The sequence below is a fragment of the Anabrus simplex genome, chromosome 4 (assembly GCF_040414725.1).
Source record: "Anabrus simplex isolate iqAnaSimp1 chromosome 4, ASM4041472v1, whole genome shotgun sequence".
Lineage (NCBI taxonomy): Eukaryota > Metazoa > Arthropoda > Insecta > Orthoptera > Tettigoniidae > Anabrus > Anabrus simplex.
In genome coordinates this window covers 428,873,725-428,886,321 of record NC_090268.1, presented here as the reverse complement: position 1 = coordinate 428,886,321, position 12,597 = coordinate 428,873,725, and the positions used below count along the sequence as shown (strand labels likewise).

Sequence of the window (12,597 nt, the reverse complement as noted above, 5' to 3'; positions counted from 1 at the left end):
AGTTTCATTAAGAATTATTCTTTGTAGCTTAATACTTTTGAAATAACATGTAAATTATTCTGTATCCATGCGCCCAGCTCTATCAACAGTCAGATATTTATTTCTACAATAGTGTTTTCCTGTTATGATACTATTCCTTTGAGAACAAAGTATTTCCGTTTAATGACAATTACTTCAATATTTCTAAAGTTTTATTCAGCCAACTACATAAATTATGAATCAAATTTCAAAAACTGTTGTATATACGAAACCAGGCCAAAAAGGAATAATAATAATAATAATAATAATAATAATAATAATAATAATAATAATAATAATAATAATAATAATAATAATAATAATAATAATAACCACAAGTTTACAGGAATGATGACGAAAATGGCAATACGTAACTTTCCTGCTGGCAAGCAGTCAGACACGTTGCCATGGTAACTTGTAGGTTCGTTGTCGGTCTGTCGGTCACTCAATGCAGAGTAATTTTCTCCGTCATTTGAAGTGTAAGCTAAATTATGAACATAACAAAAGTTGCGTATAATGAAGATGTGTTTCACATACAATCCACGGATTTCACAGAATATCAATAGCATAAGAGAAAATGGAGGAAAACCGTGTTGGTTTTCCTATAAATCTCACTTCTATTGACATATTTTTAAATTATTGCATACCAAAACCTTCTCCTGGAAAAGTATGCTCTATATATGACGTTTGGTCGAGATCTATTCAGCCGTTTTGCCGTGATGGTGTAACAAACAGACACGAAAAATATAAACCACTTATTCGGTCTTGAGTTGACCTAAAGCGGATAAATATCTAAAAAATTTGCAAAAGAAGCGAAATTACAGACATCGGACCCCCTACAACTTTATTTACATAGATTGCTATGAATTAATAAAGGCCTAGGTTTCATACAGAAATGACAGATGTCAATTGAAAGATATGGACTGTGGGACCATGACGGAATAGATACAGAAATAAATCACTCTCAGTATTTAACTTGGTAGATGTTTGTTATGAGTGGTAGTGAAACCGAATATGATGATACACATGTAAATGAAAATTATCAAAAGATCACCCTCCATTATCCGATAGGCAAGCAATCACCTTTACAGTCACCAGATTTATTAATTTCGAAACGAACGAGGAATCTCTTTCCCCCCGAACAGTTTGTTACAACATTTCCTAGCACTAGAAGACCCGTACTGCTCCCCAGGATTGATTTTGATTTGCCTGTCGTCGTCATATTGCTTTTCCTGCCATTTTTAATGCTTTTATGACCATTTAACAAGAAGCGCGTTATGGTATGCGGCAGTTCGTAGTTAGAATTAATCCAGTCTGGCGTCGTCATGTCGTCTGTTTGGTAAAAATCTATCCCTGTCTTCGCTTTTTTTTAATCCTACAGTTCTTGATGTAAAGCTTGCTGTTGTGTCGTAGAAGGCAATGGTATATTTTAATCGCAGTTCTTCTATATAAAAGGGTTGTCTTGTGAGCTCATAGGTTAGTTTGAAGGAGCGTTTCCTTTTTTAAGATACACGTCCTTCACTCTTTGTAGTGTGGCTAGGTTATCCTTCAATATGTGTTCCCAGATAATATGTCATGAGGTCATGATGGGGTCTGTTTATTTCTCGTATCAGCATGTAAGTTATTAAGAACGCTCTGCCATCTTTTGAATATATTGCAAGCTGGGAAAGTTTAGAGAATCAGAGAGTATCTACGAGGGGCGAACTATGTAGATTTACACTTTCTTTTTTGTACGTCGGCGTATGGTTCACATTTCACTTTTGAAGGTGGTAACGTATAACTGGTGTCTTGTTCCACCGCTTGGTAGCACCACGCGCAGAGAGGCCAACGAATGCACTCGTCATAGCCATTATATAACAACACTGTCAGCGCAGGAGCAGGCAACATGGAAAGCAACCGTCAGGGATAGCGCTATACGACTTGGTTCCTATGGAAAGAAAGTGTGGCCACTGCAGAAATTCATCAGCGCTTGGTGGCGGTCTGTGGAGAATATCCGCCGTCACGGAAAACAGTTTACAACTGGGTGAAAAACTGGGAAAAAGGGCGCACATCGGTGGACAAGGGAACCAGCTGGAAGGAATGTGTCAGTGTCAACACCAGCCAAATTGCACGGATCGAACAGGCCATCCGATGAAAGGGAGGCAGCCACGGGAATTAGTCGAAACACTCTGCAGCCACTTACAGTTGGAGAAGGTGTCATCCACTTGGGTGGGTTCCTAGGCTAGACGAAAAAGCAGAGGCGTGTGGACGTGTGCAACGCCATGACCAAAATCAAGCTGACTTCATGGCTAGGCTTGTGACTGGTGATGAGACATGGCTTCTGCAGCATGGCAATGCCCGTCCCCATATTAACCGATAGATCACCGCTGCAATTGATCAAATGGGATTCACGGTGCTGCCACACCCACCGTACTCTCCCGACGTGGTACCAAGTGATCATCACCTGTTCGGGAACATGAAGAAACCTCGGAAAACCATCCTCAGGGCTGCCGACAGTGGGATTCAAACCCACTATCTCACGGATGCAAGCTCACATCCGCGCGCCCCTAACCGCACGGCCAACTCGCCCGGTGTGCATACAGTTACAAAGAGATTATGTTGAGAAAGTGAACCTAACAACTGATGTGTAATGTACTTCATTTGAGTAGAAAAGATAAAGTGTAAAAATATAGTACGCCCTACGTAGCAGCGAATATTCTTCTTCTGTGATCAGAGGAAGAGTATATTGTCTGGCTTGACAGGTAGTAATCAAACATGGCTGCATGCAGTCACATTACGTAGGATGAAAATCACATATGTATATCAGTATAATAATGAAAGTGTTAGTCGCTTAGCAACCTGCTAAGTACAGAATGTATTGTGGGTTAGGAGCCTTTGCCAGCAGTTATTGGAGTGATCATTTAATGATTTGATTTTACCCCCTGTGGGTGGTGGACGCAGACGCAGAATACACCCACGGTATTCCATGCCTGCCGTAAGAAGCGACTAAAAGGGCGACCAAGGGATGATAGTATTAGAACTACATCTGACTTGTACCACCACGCGTGGAACACCATGGGTCGCTTTTACTTGCGTATAGTACCACTTTGTTAGGTACCAAATAGGTTTGTGATTAGTAGCACGCAGGAGTACCGTGCGATCAGCCTCCACTTAGAGTGCACTGCCGGCTTTTACAGTACCTATGATTGGTACCACTATATGAGCGACACCATGGGTGAGCTACACCATGGCTCTGGCTTGCCTATGATTAGCACCCACTATATGAGGAACACCACGGGAAAGTACGAGTCCCTGTGGTTAGTAGACTTATGTGATGAATACCATAGGTTTGCGTTGCCTGTAAATGCCGCCGCAATATCTGTATTACATGTGCGAATTTCACTACCTGTGAGTAATACCGTAATGTGTGGAATACCGCGAGCCCCCGCTACTTTTGATTAGTACCGCACCATGACAAATACCATGGTTCTACTTTCCTAGCGACAAGTACCATTATGAGGGGCCGATGACTTGGATTTTGGACCCCTTTAGACTGCAAGCATCATCGATTCAGTCTTGTGCTTTAGGAACAGTTCCTTGGTCAGTAATACTATTGTTTTACGCAAATTTCTGTGAAAGTGAGTAACTGCGGGTCGGATCCACTGATTGTTTTAAATTCATATCCATCCATTCATTCTTAGTCCTAACGTTTTGAATTCTGGTCAGTGGAGGATATTGGACTTTTAATTTGTCATTATATTTCGTCTCATTTCGTACCATTAGGGGCCGATGACCTAGGTATTAGGCCCCGTTAAACAACAGGCATCATCATCATCATCATCAATTATTTGATTTTATGATTACCCAAAGTTGGATGAACTCAGAAACCTAACAATATTTCATGATTCACCGGCAGGTGATTCCGGAGAGAATGAAAGAATAATGGTGCAAATCTGTCCAGTAGAACGGACGGATGGATTTGCGAAAGCTGTATTTAGTAAACTCTTTTAATATGTAGATATTACTAATTGTGATGCCACGTGGCAAAAATAACGGCGTGTTTCACTTTATCATGTTCTAGGCTGATGTGCTGTCTGATGTATCAGACAAGGATGGTGTTTACATGACCGTGGAACTGCTGTCCGAGAAGTGCGGTGACAGCAGGGCTGTCGTCCTCAAGACACTGAGTAGTGCTGGACAGCATGAGGAGCAAGCGTCAGTCAGCTATAATGTACCACCAACGCAGCCTGAGGAACAAACGTCTGTCAGCTCTACTGTAGCACCAACAGGTTGTATCTCCAAAGCAGTAGGATGCGATTATTGGCCCAAATATTGTTTACAGTAGCCAGCTGGCGTTATTGGTCCATAGAAATCTATGGCGGTTAGGAGATATCATTGGTCCAGATATCTCTATAAGAATTGGGTGATATCATTACATTAGGCTGGACACATTTTTAAGTGTTAGGTGGTGTTATTAGCACAGACAACTCTATAGGAGTTATATGATGACATTTGTCCAGAAATCTCTAAGGTAGTTAGGTGGTGTCATTGGTCCAGACAACTCTCTAGGAGTTATATGATGACATTTGACCAGAAATCTCTAAGGTCGTTACGTGGTGTCATTTTTCCAAATATCTGTAGGTAATAGGCGGTACCATTGGTCCAGATGTCTCATTCAGCTGCTGCCTGCGGTAAGTATAGCTATAATACGTATAGTTATATTCCTGAAATATAATATAAGTCTACAAATTTAGAGGAGGCGTCATCCTGTAAATCATTAATCAATTTCTAAATGTGTCTCATAAATGAGTTTTTCATCGTTTATAGTAATGACTCTTACTAGCGTTCTAGACGGCTTTTGTTCTTCTGGTGATTTAAGCTACAGAGTACCTATGTAGGTAACTCTTATAATGCTACTTTCTCGACCGTAACCTTGTGCTAGATAATTTCACTAGTACTGTTTTACGGAGGCTGTTATTGCTTGCCGGTGCTCTATCGAACTCCTATTCCGGCGATGCACTCATCAACGGTTCGAAGTCAACTGCGGTTGTTGCGCCATTCAGAGCTGTTTTAACACCGAAGCACGTAGACTAGATCTTTCCGCGTAACTGCCAGTGACTGATTTGTTCACATATTAACATTCGAAATCGCAAATGCTTAAATTATTCAGCCGTACATTTTGTATCTCTGTAATATTTTTTCACAGCCCGCCATACACAATGGTAGTTGCTTCTTCCAAGGGTTTTCCTTCTTAATAAATCACACTACGATTTTGTGCAATGAAATATCATAACACACCTTTGAGGAAGTTATTTGCATTTCTGTGATATCGTACGTTTGATTTTGGTCGAAGTCATCTACTGACTTTGTGTCAGGTAGAGCAAGCTTATGTCTAAAGGTGTAGAATATACTCACGAGCAATTAAATTATAGAAACCTATCCGGTAGCGTGTAGGACCTGATGATGGCGGAGATACGAGGAGGCATGGGAATGACAAGACAATGGTAGGGTTGGGAATTCGTCCCGATACACGACCGCTGTACAGCTTTCCATAATGCATGGACATTTATCGGAACATCCTCCAGAGCAATCAAATCGCTCTTAGCAGCATTTCAGGTGTGCTTGATAGGGCTGAGGTTAGATGAATTTGGGTTCAACGCAAACAGCATCACTCCCAAGCCATTTTAACTGAAGTACACAGCCACATTTCTGGTCCAATAAATGAGTGAATAATGTTGGCAGAGGGGTCTCTTGCAGTGTGGTGAAGGTGAACTACCGAGCTCGATAGCTGCAGTCGCGTAAGTGCGGTCAGTATACAGTATTCGGGAGATAGTAGGTTCGAACCCCACTGTCGGCAGTCCTGAAGATGGTTTTCCGTGGTTTCTAATTTTCCCACCAGGAAAATGCTGGGGCTGTACCTTAATTAAGGCCACGGACGCTTCCTTCTCATTCCTAGGCCTTTCCTGTCCTATCGTCACCATAAGACCTATCTGTGTCGGTGCGGCGTAAAGCAAATAGCAAAAATAAAAAGGTGAACTAATGGCTGGATATGTTCTGAGAGCTTGTTCGTGTATTTTTCACCGATGAGGGACGTGGACATATGTTCCAGTGGCAACATTTCATCCCAATGAACAGTCTCCACACGAGGATGCTACCATCGGCAGACTGAACTACACCATCCGAGTTAGACAGGACCATTGCCTCATGTTCTTGGAGATACACTTGTACCCTGATAACGGCGTGTACCACTTGGTACTTCAACTCATCCGGTGAAGTGATCTTCAGTCAGGCTTTGAGAGTTCAATGGCGAAGTTCTTTTGCCCATGTCTGTCGTTGTGCCTTATTACTTGCAAAAAGGAGAGGTCTTCTAGGTAGACGGCGGCTTCTGTACCTTTTTGGGAGGAAAAAGTTTTGATGACTCACACATTGTTATTATCGAGGACTGAATTCGTGAGAGATCTGCTCTTATTGTCCGAGCTAGCCGAAGGCGACCCCTGAAATAAACACCTTGTACTTCACGCGATTTGACTGCGACGGTGTTGGTTGTCCTCGAGTGCACGTGCATTTTCGAATCTTGCAATAACTTTGCAGTTTTGTCTCACAGTTATTACAGTGTAACTGTGTTATAACTCTTTAAAAATGTTTTACACAGTTTACTATTTGCTACACAAAATTACATTTATTCTTGGAAAATCGTTTCACGAATGTGTTCACTGCGCATCTAAAAGTAGGCTGTCTCCAGAATTGCGCAAATTTCTCGCCGGGAGCCGTTCTGATTTGCGGACGTGTACACTCTTGCCTTACGTATCTGAATACAGGATGGCCGATAAAAAACGTGAGAGTTACAGCGTTGGTCAAACTGATCAGCAATATTTAAAAAAAATACGTCGATATCTCGCGCCGATTGCAATTTATTAGCTGCTGAATTAACCAATCAAATCGCTTCGCGGGTTAATTCTAATGGGCTATACGACGCACACGTGGCTTGGTCGGCACGTGAGCCATGCCGAGAAATGAGCATCAAACACTAACACACCGTGGGTTTCAGAGAATGTCACCGTAGTGTGCTTGCTGTGGGCCGAACCTGTCAGCAGGGATGTCCTTCTTCAAGTTCCTCCCCTGGAGAAGTTTTTTCTTCCATGGCGCTCTCAAGCCAATCATGAGCAACGTACATATTTAGCATCACTGCCTCTCAAAGTCCATCAGAAGTTCCCCGCGAAGCGATCTGATTGGCTAAATTCAGCGGCTGATAAAATGGTAACGGCTCTAGATATCGACGTAATTTTTAAAATTATTATTTTATTATACAATCTTCCCACAACAGGTGCAGGATGCCCAAGGACAAAGAGTACGTTAACAACAACAATGGATATAGGTACAGTAGATAATGAGATCGTATGAGCTTAAATGTAGGCAAAAGAGCTAGGCACAAAAAACATTTATTTGAGGTCCGCAAGTGTGGTTCTTGAAGAGAGTAGTAACGGCGACGTTGTTCGTAAAATCTCTATTCAGCCTAAAGGTATTGCAGAAGTTGACAAAACATTTAGGTATGATTCCTCGAGCACCTAACATCAAGCCCATTACAGAGATGGATGAGAGCTTACAGTATATTTTGCTTATGGAAGTCCACCGTTTCTTCATAAATTCTTCTTTTTCTCCACATCGACCTCTTCTGGCTGGTTTTGTTGGTCTCAAATCTAAGTGTTGGATCAATGATGAAACCTTCAGAACAGGATGGCTTGAAAGCAATAATGTTAATGCGTCGGTAGCTCTGTTGGGGAGACCGTATACTTCATCATATAAATTACAACCTTCTCCTCTCAAAGCGTTAGCTATTATTGATCTGCCTACAGTATGGCGTGAGTTGGGTAGTAATTCACAATGTGGACAGACTCCCAGGACCCACTAACGCTCAAATAGCTGGTTCACGTTGTTTCCGAACATCCTCTACGAAACACGACTGCACTGCACGCGGTTAATATCTTAGTTTCACAAACGAGATATAGCATGACTTGAAATTATATTCACACTTCACAATCAACTTTACAATGCACTGACAACTGTTAGTCTGCATTACGACGACTCAGTATTCGGCTGTCACCGAAGTAACACAAGAACTCGACCGAACAGATGCACGAAAACACACTCCGAAAATTTAATCCATTTGGTCACTGACGACTAAGTATCCATGTGACTGTTATACCTTTTTCAGACCAACTGTGGCCTCACTCTCCATACGACTGACTATCTCATTGTATACCATCCGTCTCCTTCCAACTGATTCCAATTGACTTACTGGCAAGTCTATCCATTCAACTCCTTCCAACTAACTGAACTCTCCAACTGTACTATCCCTATAGGATACAACCCTTTATATAGACATAAGTTGTCACACACACGTCATTTCTAAAAGAGTATATGATGTAACTCCCACCCCGTTACAAATGTTACAGAATGTGATGAAATACCCTCAGGCAACATTAGGAACTCCCTAAATATTATCTACAGTTACAGTTATCTACAGTTACTGTAACATTATTACACCATATTTTGTAATGTCAAAAGGTTTCACAAAACATATCCATATCTGATGTTAGGCAGCAACTCTCACTCTACATGGTTTTAACGCTAATATACAAACACACATATATACGCACAATAAATTAACTACAATGAAACAAACGATAATTATTTAATACATAGCAAAATCAGATTACAGAATTGAATCAAACAAAAATACGAGTTACAGATATAATAATAATAATTGTTACGATGTTTTGTGGGCCGGCAGAGGTGAAAGAAGGTGCTGGGATGAATAGGTCTCAACTTACGAAATTAAAGTTAATTTAAAATTTAACAAAGGTTATATTTTCTTTTCAAGATCAAGAAATAACAAGTATAACAGGTACTCAGTAGCATATCAACAAATTAAGAATGTACAATTGCAATTAGTTAATGGATTTGGGCTTCGAGCCCCCAGACACGCAATCCTTGAGCAATGAGCTCAACTTTAGCTATGTACAAAGTTCAACAAAGGGGCAGAAAACCCCAATCATGCCAAGGAGCACTAGCTCCCAATTACCCAGTTAAGCCTGCTCGAGGCACACAGAAACCAAATTTAAGAAAGAGCAACCCGCTCTCAAAGTTCAAGCCTATTCAAAGGCCACACCAAACTCCACCTTCAAGCTGCCCTCCAGGCACACAAGAACAAGGGTAAAAATACCCAACATACTGAGGCCTATTCAGTAAAGAAACAGGACAATTACATGGCCCCAAAATACCAACTTGAGTGGAGGCGTAACTTGCACTCCTAATACACTTTTTTAAAAACTTATTTGGCACTAGGCCGCTTATGCAAGGGCTAATCCCATACTACGGAGGTGACACGATAGGAAAACTTTATTACATTACGAAGAGAAGGGAAACTGTTATGAAAACGTAGTCACCTCAAAACAATATGAGTGGGAGCTCGAGAGGGTAAGCACACTCTATCCCAATTTGTAGTTAGAGAGACAGAATTTATACCAAGTGTCTTTTACATTTTAAAGGAAAGTTACATGATAAAAGTTTCGAACCTGCCCCGAGGGTTAAACTGCTGAGCTAGCGAGAAAAGAAGTTATTAAAAGGCCATTACCTTATGGATGAACTGCTGCCCGAAGAAAGAGGCTCTTCCCGCCCCCTGCTACATAATCACACTAGGATAGATGTTACAGAAGTGGCCGGGAGACTAGAAAATCAGCAGTTTAAATACCCTCGTGGAACATTCGAGACCTTTCAAGAATGAGAACCCACACCCCCCTCAATTTTATTGGGTAGCATAAAGCAACATCTCCATATCGGAGAAGACATACGTTATTGGTCAAAAATTAATTAGTGAAATTCGGGATCGGATAAATTCAAAACAAGCGGAAAGAGAAGGGTTATACTGCCAACCCAAAAAATAACTGAAAGAAATTTAACAAAGAACAAACTTATGACTACAAAATTTCTTCAAAAAAGTTCCTTCACTTCGCACTAGGGTGCACAATTGTAGTTCTTAAGTAGTGCCATCTAGAAGAGAATGTTCACACTTCTTACTACAGAGAAAACAAAAACGAATCGAAACTGACATAGTTCAGAACACTTCAAAATTGACAGTAGGGACATCTTCTGAGAAATCTTAGAATTAATGTGGCTGTTAAAGTTCAGGCTTCCCCCAGTAGAGGAGTTTCAACTGGCGCAATGTTTGAATTACCGGCGTGGAGGTGTACCGCCCGGTACAGGCCTCCCCCCCCCAAAAGTCCTTCCAAGGGGTGACACAGAAGAACACCAAATTTTGTTTTAAAACAAGGTCCAAGTTATGATGTTGATATAGAAATTAATTGCAGAAGGATTCACAAAAAGGTTTTCTTAAGGTGGTTTGATCCAGTTTCAAAATTCTTTGTAGTAACTTTTGATTAAATGTCTTTATACTGTAGTAGTTGAATTCAGAAAGAAAAACTTTTAATTCTTGAAAGGAAAATAAAAATTCTAAGTCCACCAGATGTTGCAGTCCAATCCAAAAATGTAGTAATTGTAGATATGGAATGTCCATGTAGCTGGATAAGTACATTAGTTGCCTATTACTTGATGGCAAGACCAGCCGCAGCAGCTTGTGTCCAGATGAGGCCGCTCGGATCCCTCAAGTACCCTGAGATACCGCTCTCCCGCACTATGAGAGGGGTAGTGGTGGTGAAGCACGCCGCACATGCGACGATTGTTTACAGTCCGCGGGCAGTTTGCCGGAGGAGCGCCGCACATCAGCCTTGGCCGGGAGGAGGGCTCCGGCTCGCCGTACACTGTTTGTCCTCACTGGAGTAGATCGGGCCCGTTCTCTACTACAGGAGCGGTACGGCGCCGCACGGTTGCGGGGGCACTGAAACATTAAGATCTCGGCGGCAGACTTTTGTTGGACCATAATGATTTTAGGGTACAGTCTTTGTGGTGAGGCAAAGGGGCCAGCGGCGTGGAGGTTTTATTTCATTTCAATTAGCCACTGGTGTGTTTGAGCAGGAGACGGGAGCATGATAATGACCATTGCGAGGACAGGATAGCAGTTTAACTGGTCGGGGGGAGGTTGTACAAAGAATATTTTAATACAAGAGACCTAATTCAAGGGGCAGAATGCCTAAAAATGAAACATAAAAAATATAACCTTCCGAATTCTTTCAAAATGTAACAAAAATTTAAAAACCCGCTAAGTTAGCGCTGAAGTTACACCGGTTTCACCTGCGACAGGTGAACCCTAAATATCCTCTCGGTGGCTGGATTGCTTAATAATAAAGTAACGGGTGTAAGGAAATCAAGAATAATACATGGCCCATGAAATCTGGGGGCAAGCTTGCCCGCGGGAACAAAATTCTTGACCATAACCTGGTCGCCTACCTTCAAATGGGTGGGTCTCCGTCCACGATCATATCTTTCCCTAACCTTTTCATGAGACACTTTAAGATTGGCTTTAGCCTCCTTCCAAAGATCTTTAATATTATCAGGATCTATTGTCTCAGGTAGAATGTCACTCAGATACTAAAGGTTAGAGAGCGGCGTGTTTGGAACAAACTTGAACATCAAAGAAGCTGGAGTAAATTTATGGGATTCATGAACCGCCAAATTCAAAGCAAAAGCTAACCAATGCAGGGATGTGTCCCACCTGGAATGATCGTCGTGATGATAGGCAATAAGGGCCGATCTCAGATTACGGTTGACCCGTTCTGCTAGAGATGGTTGAGGATAGTAAGCAGATGTTGTTACATGCGATATGGACAGATCAAAACAGAATTTACGAAAGAGATTGGATGTGAAAGCTTTGGCATTATCAGACACAATATATTGACACGGACCGAAAGAAGCAAAAATGGAATTTAAACAAGTAATGGTGGACTGGGCGGTAGCCAGTTTAGTTGGAAATAACCAAGAAAATCTTGCAAAACCATCTACACATACAAGGATGAACTTGTTGGCATTCCCCTTTGACTGGGGGAATTGTCCTACGTAATCGATGTAGAGACGTTCCATGGGGCTCGACGCTTGATGAGAAGACAAAAGTCCTTGCTTAGTTGACATGGTAGGTTTACTAAGCCATCATGATTTACAAGATTTTACCAATTCACGGATTTCTCCGTCCATACCCTTCCAGATGAACATTTCACGAATCTTTTCTCGGGTTTTGAAGATGCCTAAATACCCCCCTAATGGGGTCTCATGGTAGTACTTGAAGATCATTGGTACAAGAACAGCTGGAACTACAACTTTCATTTTTTATCATGCCTCGACGGGCAACATAAAACACCATTCCTCAATACATAAGGGACGACATGTTCCCCAGAAGAAAGGGTTTCCATAATGGGAGCCAGCACTGGATCTTCAAGTTGATATTTTTCAATACCCCTAAACAACATGGGAGCATCAGTCAGGATGGCATAAACCTCGGGTCGTATGGACTCGGGAGGTGACGAACTATCGACCAGTTCATGGGTCTCTACATCATTGGAAAACATACGGCTTAGTCCGTCTGCTACAACATTTTCAGTACCTCTGATATGCCTAACATCAAATTGGAAGGCAGAAATTCGGATGGCCCAC

At 41.7% G+C, this 12,597-nt stretch overlaps 1 protein-coding gene across 1 annotated transcript in view; it reads left to right on the top strand.

Moving 5' to 3' along the window:
- LOC137500509 (uncharacterized) overlaps positions 1 to 12,597 on the top strand; it is a 92,385-nt gene that overhangs the window by 44,913 nt on the left and 34,875 nt on the right. The window contains exon 3 of the mRNA XM_068227432.1: positions 4,079 to 4,286. Coding sequence (XP_068083533.1) covers positions 4,079 to 4,286 — 208 coding nt within the window. The remainder of the gene's footprint in view (positions 1 to 4,078; positions 4,287 to 12,597) is intronic.